Source organism: Barbus barbus (genome assembly GCF_936440315.1).
Source record: "Barbus barbus genome assembly, chromosome: 29".
Taxonomy (NCBI): domain Eukaryota; kingdom Metazoa; phylum Chordata; class Actinopteri; order Cypriniformes; family Cyprinidae; genus Barbus; species Barbus barbus.
The window spans coordinates 7962687-7975910 of NC_136757.1; the positions used below are offsets into that span (position 1 = coordinate 7962687).

Sequence of the window (13224 nt, forward strand, 5' to 3'; positions counted from 1 at the left end):
CATTAATTTGATCTGAATGTTCAGGTGAAATCCTACATTTTTCTATCAGTAAAAATCAGACCCGGCGCCAGACCCTATTCACGGACGGGCATTTCATTTCTTCAGGGGGCACGAATGAGATCAACCTCATTGCAATGCATAATATCATTAATTATGAATTAAAAAAAAAAAAAAAAAAAAAACCCAGGAAGAATTGACGTACCACTCCAATGCAATACAACAGCTTTAACGTTAACAAAACTGAAAAACTTTAATACAGTTGCTTTAGGAATCAGTCTATATAGTTTTTTTTTTTTCATTCAATTTATTGAATGCTCCTGCTAAATACAGCTATTGTACTGGAAATAAAGCACTGTTTGTTTTATTTGTATATTATGTGTATTTGTAATGTGTATCTTTGTTCTCAGTTTTTAATAAGAAAGTCTCGTTATTGTTCAAATCAACGCAAAAACCAGAAGGATTTTTTTTATGCACAGTTGTACATTTTAACCGATTGATAAATTACCTAATCTTCTAAAAATCTGATAAAATAATATAATCAATATAATCATTCATCATTTTGACTCAACTCTCATCTCTTTTCTTATCAATGGTTTTAAGTATGAAATGTAAGGTTTATCTTTTGTCAAAACTTTATTTTAATATGTTTACATGTTAGTCTAGTTAACATGTTGTGTTGTAGTCATCCAACCAATATTTTTTGTTTATTTAATGATGTATATATAGGCTATATATATATATATATATTTTTTTTTTTTTAAACATTAATGTTAAAATAGGGGTCCCCTGAAAAAAAGGTTGGGAACCACTGCTCTAAAACATGCTCTGAACATCCAATAAAGGCATTTTGCGGTACATTACGTTTTTTTCGATTAAGCTTATTAATAAATATGTTTATTGTAATTTTCGATTCCCAATTTGTTTCAGCATTCAGCTCAGATACAGCCATTAAGAACATAATCTACATTGACATATATATGCTGAAGACGTCTTTACACGTTTATTATAAATCCGATCCGCTCTGAACTGTTGTGAACCGAGTCAAGCTGGTATCGCGAGATTGCTGTTCTCGCGAGGCTTGTGGTGTTAACATGGCGGCCGCCTGAAACGTCCATGTGGTATTTACTTGATCACATAAACCTAATTGGGCTATCGTAAGTATTTGGTAGTTAATGCCATTGTATCAGTTTAGCGCTGGAATTGAAGTGTTTAGTGACGACCGTTTAAAGAAGCAGCCAGAATGCAACACGACGATGTAAGTAAAGCGTTTTAAGATAAAACAGCGTAACGTTATCTGTTTTGACAAGCAACACAGATGAATTAAATGTGATTTAGAGTGAACAGGACGTGACTGAACCTATAATAACTATAATAACAATATTTAATTTCAAACACTGACAGCGGTGAACGTTTTACACTTTTCAGTTTTGATATTTAGCATATTTTCAGCATCTTTGACATTGAATCATCTGTCTTTTAAAGGTTATATGGGACCTCATCGGCAATAAGAGTTTTTGTTCCTACAAAGTAAAGTAAGTGGTACTAAACCATTGTAAACTGCACTGTTCAGTGTGTTTTTTCTTCTATGTATGTGGACGAACATCTAACTGTTTGATTTCTTGTCGTTGCTGAAGAACGAAAACTCAGCAGTTCTGTCGAAATGAATACAACATCACAGGCCTTTGCAATCGCAGTTCATGTCCTCTCGCCAACAGCCAGTATGCTACTGTCAGAGAAGAGAAAGGTAAAAACAAACTTCACAAAAGCAGATGCGAACATGTGGTCGGTACTCATTCATTTCTTGATCATCACATCTGCTGTGTTTCCTTAGGCCTGTGTTATCTCTACATGAAAGTTATTGAGAGAGCAGCATTCCCTGCTCGCATGTGGGAGAAGGTATGAGAACCAAAACGAACACGACATGTTGATCATTAGACGTCTTTCGCATTGAAATGTTTAATAAACCCGTGGTACTCTCGTTCAGGTGAAACTTGATCGAAACTATGCAAAGGCTCTGGAACAGATCGATGAGAACCTGATCTACTGGCCTCGGTTCATCCGACACAAGTGCAAACAGCGCTTGACCAAGATCACACAGTATCTCATCCGGATCCGCAAACTCACACTCAAACGACAGTGAGGCTCTTTCTCATTAGCTACAGTTCTGATTAGTTTCTGCATTCTGTGCATTGCACTGCTTCCATGTATGATTGCATAAGTCTTTTACCTCACATCAAATTATTTCAACTTTAATTTCATTTATTTTGTAAGCAGCCTTGTAATAAAATCATTTGTTTGTTTGATTTAAAAAGTACAGTAATATTGCGAATTATTACAATTAAATATAACTCTATTTAATACATTTTAAAATGTAATTCATTTCTGACCAAAGCTGTATTTTCAGCATCATTACTCCAGTCTTCAGTGACACATGATCCTTTAGATCCTAATATGCTGACTTGCTGCGTGAGAAATATTTATCAATGTTGAAAGCAGTGCTGCGTAATTTTTGTGGAAACTGTGATGCATTTTTATTGTCAGGATTGTTTGAACAGCATTTACACAATCTCTTACATGATGCTTGATTTTTTTTTTTTTTTTACAGGAGAAAATTGGTTCCACTCAGTAGAAAAGTAGAGAGACGAGAAAAGAGGAGAGAGGTGGGTGATGATGTCCCTGGTTTTTTTTTTATTTTGCTTGAGCATTTAAACAAGCCTACCTCAGTTTTTTTTTTTAACCCCTTCTTTTAAAAACAACTAATCTCTTTGGATCGAATATGGAGTTAAATGTGTGTTGCATTTACTTAATTTTTCATCTTACCAACAGGAAAAAGCTCTTATTGCTGCTCAGTTGGAAAATGCCATAGAAAAAGAACTGCTAGACCGTTTAAAACAAGGAACAGTAAGTGCATCTTTGGCACATCTTTTTCCTGCTTTTGAGCCAGATCAGTGATTGCATTTGAAGTTTTCCTTTTTCCCTTTAAGTATGGAGACATATACAACTTCCCCATCCACGCCTTTGATAAAGCTATGGAAAAACAGGAAGAGGAGACTGAATCAGAGGAAGAGGAAGAAGACGAAGAGGTATTTTAATTGTTTTGTCAGCTTATTGTTTTTATTATTTGTATGCAACAGCCTTATATTAAGAAGTCTTATGCTCATCAAGGCTGCATTTATTTTTGTAAAAAATACAGTAATATTATGAAATATTAATACAATTTAAATAACTTGTGCACACTCTTAGATGGGATTAATATTATTATTTATATACTTCTGTGATCTTGTCTTTCAGGAGTCTGGGATGAGAGAATTTGTCGCTGATGATGAGTTTGAAGAGAGTGATCTCAGTGATTTTGAGGTAATATTTTACAACGTTTAAAAATTGAATTCCATAAAAAAACATTGTTACTCTCTCAAAGAGTGAGATTATTTCAACCCTGACCATGTTTTACAGGAAATGAACAACCTGAAGGCCAGCAGTGATGAAGAAGAGGATGCTGAAGAGAAATCCAGTGAGGAAGAGGAGTCTGAAGAAGAGTTAGAAGAGAAGACCAAGGCCAAATCAAAAGGAAAGGCTCCACTCAAAGGCCCAATCAGGAAAAAACGGGCCTATGTTGAGATAGAATATGAACAAGAGACAGAACCAGCTCAGAAAAGCAAGGCCACATAAAGACTGAACTGCTGATCACACCAGAGTAACTGTGCGTGAAACATTTCCAATTCATGAAACCTGATAGTTGATATAACACCTCTATTCAATAACAATGTACACTGGTGTGTGTGTGTGTGTGTTTGTACACTCCTGTCCAAATCTCTTATGTGGGATTGTTTGTACATTGAACTGTCTCCGCTGTACTTATGCTGTTGCAAGCATAAGTGTTTTTTAAAAATGTGGGTCAACCTTGACCCATGTTCATTTAATAAACTTTATTTGAAATGGAATGCATGCATATTAAGTTCAACTGACCTCAGTGTTAAAGCTGTTAGTAACGCAAATGCACAGCCTTTCAAAGCACTTATTCCAAAGAAAATGTATGGAAAAATCCTAACCAAATGTATAAGCAAGGTCCCTTTTTTTTTGTTCCAAGAGATCTAGTTTCATATGGAAAACACCTCATTTATATATCTCTCTCAAAAATGTTTCTTTTAACTATTAATACTAAATATCCAGTGAGTCACTTAATTATTGTGGGTTAAAAGCACACTAGCACATCACCAAACATATGTTCTGCTACAAGCGTGATAAAGACATTCATTCCTTAAAATATTAAACACATTACAACTACTTATGGAACTAAAATAGTTTGACAGCACTGGTATGTGTTACTGTTGCGAAAGCAAATTGTGCACAGACATTTTCTGATGGAAGTGACAACATGAGCTGAGATCTTTGCTTAACTGCCTAAACTCACTGAACACAGCTGAAGTGGAAATGCTGACCACTGAAGAGGCCAAAATTGTGCCAAAGAAGAAATAAAACTTTTATTAACAGTTATATGCTGTTAGCAATCTAGCTTGAGGCATGCGTTAATGAAGTATCTTAAAAGTAGGATGAAAGACCCCATTTTTGGTGTCCCCAGAAATGTCCTGGTTTTACGGCACGTTCAAAACAGCTTGCAAATCAAAGTATCTTTGAGGTTGTATAATTTTTATTTTTGCACAAATAAAAAAAAAACTCCAGTTCCCCTTGATAGCGCACACAGTGTATTTTGTTAATAGCACGTAGTGAACTGATCACTGAATCAGATTCTACTGATGCAGAGGTGCTTCAGTGACTGTCTGGATACACTTCAACACAGGTTCAGAGACACAACTGCAGTCTAGCTCTCTCAGAAGAGTCTGTAGAAAAACAAGGGGAAATAAGAAAAAATACAAGGGGAGAAAACAGCTTCGAACTGCATGCAATATGTATCAGAGTAATGATGCTTTTACCATTTCATAAAAGCTTTGCAAGCATGATGCAATTCTAATTAGTCACTTGTAAGGAGGATTACTGGCTTATAAATCTGCCATTTTTAATACTTTCACTTGCAAACTTTCAACTGAAAGATATAACAAATATAAGACAACAGTTTTTAACCTCACTCTGGCTGAAATTCTTTCTCCTATAACCATAAGATTCAATATAAAAAATAATAATGGTCATTCTCACCTGTAATTTTCCCTTTGAGCAGTGGTCTAGCAGCAGTAAACAGTGGGACGCTTGGGTCATGAGCTGCTCTTTCAGCGGGGTGGGTAATGACTCTGATGAGACGTCAACCAGAAACGTCAGAAGACTCTGAGCTAGTGAACCCATCCTCCTCTCCATACTAGAAATATACATAAAAGCACATAATGTGTTAGTGTGAAATACATCTGATACAAGCAAGATGGAGTAATGAAAGAACTGATTTCATGTAGTTGCACTGAAGCATTGATGTTATATAGTGCTATGGATGGTCACCGTGGCCAAGCAATCTGTAGAGTTTTTTGCAGAGCATCCAGGATACTCAGTCTGGCTTTCTCCTCTGGAGCATCTGAGACCTCCAAGTATCCCACAATCACCCTCTCCAGCCTCTTCAGGTGACGAATGATTACTCCACCCATCCTATGAGATATCAACATGACAAATTGGAACATCAAAGTAGCTAAAGATGAGTAAAATTACAACAATTATGCTAATAAAGTTAGTTAAGAATATTTTGAACAACATAGTAATATATTAACATGAAAATTAATTAGTTTTTTGCTTTTCCGAGACTCACCAAACATATGGCTGGGCTATTGGTGAGATTTTTAGAAATGCTTTGCTACCAACAACAGTAGCATTAGACAATGCCAAAATCTTTGTTAAACTATTAATAAACATTAAAGGAATAGTTCACCCAAAAATGTTCTAACATTTGTTATTATTTGCGCAATGAATGTGCATTAATCAATGTTTATATGTGAATAAAAGCCTAAATTAAATCTGTTTGTCATAAAAAGTGAGACCGTCTCTGCAGAAGACTTGGATTAAAATGTTCAGTTCATATGGATTACTTTTACAATGTCTTCATAAACTTTTTGAAGATTGCAATATTGGTTATGTGGACTAAAATGATGAGAATATTAAAAATACTGTATCGAAGATTTAAGTGTTTTGCAAAAAAGGGTTTGCATCGACATGAGGCTAAGTAACTGATAATAAAATTTCATTTTTGGTATGACATCACCTGAAAATGAAATCTATCCTGAGGTGTATGTTTGATAACATATATTACTGTCACAGAATATACATACTTCATCTTCAGGTAAACATTCTATCATAATTACTGAAATCACTAATACTGAAAAAGCTACTCAAGTTATTTAGACCCCACCTTTCAATAAATAAGACAAGATTTTTGGCATAAACACGACGAAGGTCAAGCTTGTGCTCCATTTCCATGTGTGTCAAGATGTGCCGGAGAACATTGTCAAAGCAATTTGCTTTGCGCGGTAAACCGGAGTGCACTAGAGGTTTCTCAAGGACTGACAGCAAGTCTAGAAGGCAGGGCAGCACAACCTGGAAATAACAGCAATAAGGTGAGACACATAATGAAGACTAAACATCTGTGTTCAAGTACACACATGGACTGTGTGAGTGAAAGCGTCACCTGTATGAGTGTAGCCTCAGATGTGTGTAAGTGACTGAAGAGAGCATGATAGAGCACCTGAGCTCGGTTGAACTGCCTCAGATCAGCAGCTGGCTAAGAAAGGAGAAGAAGTTTGAAATGTGAACACACATTTCAAACACATTTCAAATTAAATATGAGTATATTGATCACTGATATTGCTCTCGTCTGCATCAACTCATTTTGTGGCACTTATATATCCTAGGATTGACTTTTGCATTCATATCAGCAGTGTCTTTATGATGCTGTATTTTGCTGCTCTGTAGGCAGGTTTAGATTCTGGAACTTTTTTTTTTGCATGAAAAGATTCTGCATGCTTTTTGTAGATAGTTGCGGTGGACAAAATATTTACAAGAATGACTTACCACATTGAGAACAATGTGATGCAGGCAGTGCACACCCAGTACTTTGTTTTCTGTGCGATAATCATCAGATATCAGCAGAGATGGAGGAAACACCTTCTCCAAATACTCAGTTAAACAGGGTCGCTCAACCTGAACCAGCATCCAGGAGAACACATGCTTCACTGCCTGGTTACGCTTCCAGCGCTCCCTGAACACAAAAAAGGACGAGTTTGAGTGCATTTAGTACCATATTATTATGTGCTCCTGTGATGTAATTTAAAGAAGAACAGCAGATCTTCAGAAATACACTCTTTAATTTGTTCGTTTACACAATGGCAGGAAAGTGAACAGGATTTTAAACAAGATTTAAATGCTTTTAGACCAGTGAATTTCCACACTTGTTCCAATGTTTTCAGTCATTTTTTGTGTGACTACTAAATAAGGGTTCTCTGTCAGAAATATTGTAGGGCGCAATATTATGTTGTCATATTCAAATAAAGGTTTAAAAATAAAAATTTTAATTGCCACATTCAAATAAAGATTTTAAAATGCAGTCTAAGTGTCACTCATTAAACAAGTATATGTTCAGCTAATAGTCAGCCTCTTACATGCATGCTTCTCATAATTAGTGAATATGCATATAAACAGCCTTTTAATTAACAGAGAAGAATAAGTTCTCTTTTAGACGTCCAAACATTAAAAAAAAAAAAAAAAAAAAAAACGGGACGTAAGAGAACATCTGTAAATTCTTGCCCAGCTGGTTAATGAAAATAAGGATATAATCAAAGTTAAATTTGGGGTTGGGATAACCTCCAAAACCAAAGGTGATGTTTCTACAATGTTTATATTCTGAGGCAGATTGCCAGCAACAGCCATTTAGTATAGTTGTGACGTGGTCTTAGTGACTTAGGAGTCTTCTTCATTGCTTCTTCAAACATTTAGTAGCCCTAAACTTAAGACTGATACGCCCATTATTTTAAAGTTTTTCTCCTAAATTGGCAAGTTCTGAGCTACTATCTTAAGATGTTTAGTGAATACAGGCCCTGATGGTCAAAATATTGTACATATTTTTTTTTTTTTTGGAGCAGTTACATGAGTGTGTGGACATCCCATTCATTTCTTGCTTTATTGTCCCACACCTGATCCCTAAGGTTTGTGGGAAGTCCACACCTTTTCTGAATTTCTGATTTTAAAGCAAAACATAACAACAAAAAATGCATATTCACTTTAGAAATGTCCATGTTGTTTAATATTAAATTAGCGTTCTTAACATTTCCAGCCATGGAAATGTTACAATTTTACTTAAGTAGCCCTTAAACTATGGGATTACCTTTGTGCCAATTAAAATGAATGTAATTTTTCAAGAAACGTATGAAAATATAAACTGAAACGGAATAAAATGTCTTTGAAACTGAAAAAAAATTATAATTGCATGCAAAATTTTTACTTCGTTTTTAATACACTGCATGTTTTGAACATTCTCCTGTTTCATTCGTTGATCTGTACTTACAAATACGCTTCCAGAGTTCACATTTAGGATTCTGAAGTGTTCGTTCACCATTCTGGCACAAATCTCTTGTGGGGGCGGGGCTAGCAGCGGTGTGCTCTCATTGGCTCAGTGTCCAGATTTGACTAATAATAATGCAAAAATGGTCACTTCTGATGAAAATTTGGGGGAGGGCGGGAAACAAACAAACTTTGACAAAAAGTAGTCTTTAATAATGCCTAAATATGTATCCAAATGCAAAACCTAATACATACAAATAATTATGACTGAAATCTGTTTCCAGCACCTAGGGTATACATATATAGGGCTATACAGCCATCTAATGATTACACAACGTTATTACAGATGATAAATGGTGCATAATTTTGATGCATTTATTACTAAGTTAAAATTACTAATACATATAAAATTAAATAATTATATTGTGTATTTATTTATTTGAAATATTTTAAGTTTGAAATGTGTCATGGGAGTTCAAAGCAGCTGGTATTGTTATACTATAATACATCTTTCTCAATTTCCAGGAAGCGGAGCAACTTTTCCATAAACAAACTTCTGATGCTGACCCAGAGGATGCAGTGGTACCAGAGATCCATTGCCCTCCTCAGACAAGAATCTTATTTTGTTCAGACACATCACCTTTGATTGACTGGGATCTTGATCTTCAGACACCTGATATTATGCAAATATTTTAATTTCTTTGGCGCTCTAGATTAAAACAAACAAAGTTCACAAGTACACAAGAGGTTGCACTTTATTCTTATTAGTCTATGCTGATCTTGAATTAGCATATGATCGTTAAGGGGATAGTTCACCCAAAACTAAAACTTCTCTCATCTTTTACTCACCCTCATGCTGTCCCAAATGCATATTACTTTCTTTCTACTGGACAGGTAAACACAAATTAAGATTTTTAGGCAAATAATCCATCTCTGTGAGTCCTACAGATGCTTTAAAACCCACACACAGTGACAGTAATCCATCTGACCTTAGTGGTTAAATCAATATTTAAGTAAAACAACATAAGAAAAACACTAATAATTTAAACTTTTGTCTATTAACAATCGCTTCCGTTCAACTGGGTTACAATCCACTTGCGTCATTTGGATTCTCTTTGCGTTTATGCCATGAAAGAAAGTCAGAAACATCTGGAATGGCATAAATGTGAGTAAATAATTAGAGAATTTTAATTTTTTTGGATGGACTATCCCCATAAAGACTGATATTGCACTCTATTACATAACATACTCATTCACTGTTTTGTAACTTATACTGTAACAGTTTAAAACATATAATGAATTTGAAACATATTCTGTATATTATGTTCCTGTGCATTTTGTGTAGTAATGTAAATGATGAGAATCCAGTGCATTACATGTATACTATACAGTTAGTGTTTCGTGGATTCTGCTCTTTCCTGTCACAACATAATTGCATCCAAGACTTTCACTTTGATACTTGTGCATATGCTATAGTGACAATAAAGAATGTACATTTATTTTAATTTTCATATTTCATTTACATTCATTCAACAGGTTTATAAAAGCCACACTTGAAAGAGTTGATGATTGTTAAAAATGCATTTCCAATTTTAAATGTTAGATGATAATGTTAACTTAATAACTAAAAATTATCAGCATGATAAAAACAATTGGCAGCATAACATTCTTTTGTGTGGAATATGTAATGAAATGAGCTTGATTGACGTCTGAATATATCACACATATATGTATGATAGTATCTTTCAAATGTATCAGCTCAACCTAATTAGACCCTACAATGCAAAAGAATCATGAGCAATAAACAAATATCCTACTCATATTAATAATCAAAGAAAACTGATTCTAAATATTACTTACAAAACTTACAATTGTGAGCAGTGTGTCTTATACAGTACATTAAGACTTACAGCATATGATGTCTTGAATGTACTGCATAATAGGAACTGAAAATATAGTTTTGCAGAGCCAATTTAATTAAAAATGTACTTTTTTCAAAGCTGAGAGGCCAGTGCTTTGACTTTCTGAAACTTACTTGGTTAATTCAGGATGCAGTGTGTCGAGAACTGGCCCCAGAAGTCCTTTCTGGCCCTGCTCGGGTTTTCCTGACAGCAGCTCCTGCAGTGACCTGCTGCCCGTCAGTGCCACGGCTGATGTGAGCAGCTCCCGGGCGCTGTTTCTGGAGGCTGCACTGCTCCAAGGCTGCTCCTGCAGGTGTGTAACGGAGAATATACAGAAGCTGGGGGCTAGTGTGCGAACTAGAGACCTGATGTCTGGACGGGTTTGATGCTGCAGCGCTTTCTGAATCTGCGCAGACAGCGCTAGTAACGCGGCACTAACAGCCTGGGCTTTGGCCGGAATGTCCTCGTAACTTTTGGCAGGTAAAGTGCCGCTGTCTGTGTCACATAATGGCAGGGCTGCGTAACGGGTGAATGAGTTCACTAAGCCCAAATACTGGCCTCGTAGGTCCGCGTTCACTTCAGGGAAGAGCCAGTCGAGCGGAGCGAGCGAGAGCAGCTCTGCAGTCTCCCCCAGGATGAACGCTCGTTCCTCCGGCGCTTCTTCCAGCTCGAGACGCTCATGAATGCGTCTGAAAGCAGAGGAGCAGGAATCTCCTATTTTCATCTCCGGAAGAATGCGTGCCACATCCATTGCGTTGTCTCACATTTAACTATCCTTGATCCTTGATCACTGCTGATTTTTATAACACGGCCTTTTAGGAATAATTTCAATGATTCAGTTCTATTCCATGCACTAAAAAACTACTTATATGGGAATGATTTACCCATAAACACTGTATGCACTCCAGTCTTCAGCGCTGTTGTTTACAAGTGCAACCTTAAAATATTTCCCCAGAAACTTGACTGTTCAAAGCGTTCCCACAGTAACGTTAAGCTGTACTCGAGATAAGAAAAGTGTTATTCACCAAGCTATTGTGAGGTGATTTTAGTTTCGTTTAGAGTTAAATACAAATTATCACACATTTCAGAAACGCCTTTCGGCTTTAATTAGTGATAACACCCAACAGGTGGCGCGGTAAAGCCAAGTTCACACAAACGGCAGATCGTTGTGCCGTTCAGACTACATGACTTGATTGTCTGTCTTTTAGTCATTGTGGTGTTCACACTACATGACTCTGTGTAAATTATCCGCAACCAGGGGTTACACACTACACGAGCTGACAACAACTCTGTCACCCAATTACTCGATTCCGTCCCTAAACCACGTTTTGTCATAAAAACACGGGAGTCCGCAAAGAGCTTGATTGAGAGGTGATCTGACCAATCAGAACATGCCTGACAGCTGGCCAGTCTTCACAGAAATACGTTAAAACGGGGTGAAAAAGATCGACTGAATTGAAAGTTTTTCAATATAACTAAATATAAATATGTGCTGAGGGTTAAGCTGTGCTGTTGTTGGCTGCCATGGTAACGGCAATAAGCTGAGGTATTTAAAAGTGCTTGTTTTGCTTACCAGAAAATCTGCTCATGCACTGTATGCATAGCTTGCAGCGCTAAATTAAATGCTGAGTGTTAAATAATAAAATAATATGTTAAAAAGTGTGCTCTTATCATTCTGTGGACAAAATGAACTTCGCCCCGATCGGGAGTTGTATTATGCACATGCAGCTCATCTGTTTTCAATGCAGGTTAACCGCGAGCTTCGTCATCTTCCACTCATTAAACTATGACAGGTCCTTTACTGCAAAAAGACCGTCACTGCGACACTTGCAAAGTGATGAAACTATGGCGCTATGTGCTTTTTAAAACCATTTTCATAGGTTTCACGTTATATTGTGGGCTCGGAAAATATGTAAATGCGCATGCCCAGTAGCCGCAGCTGTATCCCTTCTAACCTTAACCACAAATCAGACAGGAGTAGATTAACTTCGGTGGACTTAAAATGGTGTTCCGTGGTTGAAATTAAACACCTTCTGATGTTTATTCATGTTCATTTCGTGCATTAAGGAAATATGAAAAGACGATCGGTTCACGTGTTTGAACTGAGGCAATTCAGTGATCTGTCACAACACATTGAAGAGCCACAAAAAGGTATTTATTGTTTGGATTTCTTTAAAAATGACTCGATTTAAAAGCTGAGAGTCCTGAGACCTTGTTTCATATCAGCAGTAACCTGCTCTGTCTCCTCTGTCGGTGTCAGTTTCTACTCTGTGATGTGTTTTTCACTGCGTGAGATAGAGTGGTGTGAGTGTTTGTCAGTCATGGCAACAGTAACTATTGGTGGTTAATCAAAAATATAGCAGCCAAAAGCCTGTGAAAGACGCTATGTGCAAAAATATAAGCCTTTTCTTTAAGCGAAGTTGCTGCTGTTTTTCTTCCGGTGACCTCAACCCATGCCTTGCTCTTTCATTGGCTGTAGCTTGTCACCGACCACACCTGACATCACGTGATGTCGAGTCGGCCGACCGGTGTTCTGAAATATTCGGTGTCTGAGATTTTCGGTGACGCTGGGCGGAGCAAACATGAATATTCATGAGTTTCCTGTTGCGCGTTAAAGCGCTACTGAAAATATCAGCGCACTCTAGAATCATCACAGCACAGAAAGTTTGACGTTATGTAAATATGTTTCAGTGTCAGTGGCGATCTACAGTGATCTTTTTTTTTTTTTTTTTTTTAGCTTTTGAAGTTTTGTTCATATGAGCACAATATTGTATATTGTATATGTTATGTTTGATTTCATGATTACAGCAATTCATTTGCCTTCCTGTCATTAGGATAT

At 36.5% G+C, this 13224-nt stretch overlaps 2 protein-coding genes across 4 annotated transcripts; one reads left to right on the top strand and one right to left on the bottom strand.

The window, feature by feature from the left end:
- Positions 1 to 1067: 1067 nt before the first annotated feature.
- Positions 1068 to 3939, top strand: LOC306849015 (protein MAK16 homolog; the record flags this gene model as incomplete). Of its 2 annotated transcripts, none has more annotated exons than XM_079383846.1 (10): positions 1068 to 1255; positions 1483 to 1532; positions 1635 to 1744; positions 1832 to 1896; positions 1985 to 2136; positions 2606 to 2660; positions 2827 to 2901; positions 2985 to 3083; positions 3292 to 3357; positions 3454 to 3939. In XM_079383846.1, exons 1-10 carry the CDS (start codon positions 1241 to 1243, stop codon positions 3667 to 3669), a joined length of 903 nt encoding a protein of 300 aa, XP_079239972.1. In that variant the 5' UTR covers positions 1068 to 1240. The 2 variants fall into 2 exon arrangements, with proteins under 2 accessions (XP_079239972.1, XP_079239973.1); XM_079383847.1 differs by having other exon boundaries at positions 1074 to 1255; positions 3295 to 3357; positions 3454 to 3669.
- On the bottom strand, positions 3880 to 11421 carry LOC306849014 (TELO2-interacting protein 2-like). Of its 2 annotated transcripts, XM_079383845.1 has the most exons (7): positions 10520 to 11421; positions 7000 to 7186; positions 6617 to 6709; positions 6341 to 6525; positions 5443 to 5586; positions 5152 to 5308; positions 3880 to 4838 (listed from the first exon to the last, which is right to left on the bottom strand). In XM_079383845.1, exons 1-7 carry the CDS (start codon positions 11134 to 11136, stop codon positions 4749 to 4751), a joined length of 1473 nt encoding a protein of 490 aa, XP_079239971.1. In that variant the 5' UTR covers positions 11137 to 11421; the 3' UTR covers positions 3880 to 4748. The 2 variants fall into 2 exon arrangements, with proteins under 2 accessions (XP_079239971.1, XP_079239970.1); XM_079383844.1 differs by lacking the exon at positions 3880 to 4838 and having other exon boundaries at positions 4956 to 5308; positions 10520 to 11330.
- Positions 11422 to 13224: the final 1803 nt, after the last annotated feature.

Excerpts from the sequence above, each read along its gene's own strand:
- LOC306849014 (XM_079383844.1), bottom strand. The coding sequence starts at position 11,136 with ATGGATGTGGCACGCATTCTTCCGGAGATGAAAATAGGAGATTCCTGC. Across the intron at positions 7,187-10,519 it reads CTGCATCCTGAATTAACCAA|GGAGCGCTGGAAGCGTAACC; the intron begins GTAAGTTTCAGA and ends TTTTGTGTTCAG. Across the intron at positions 5,587-6,340 it reads CTTGTCTTATTTATTGAAAG|GATGGGTGGAGTAATCATTC; the intron begins GTGGGGTCTAAA and ends GATATCTCATAG.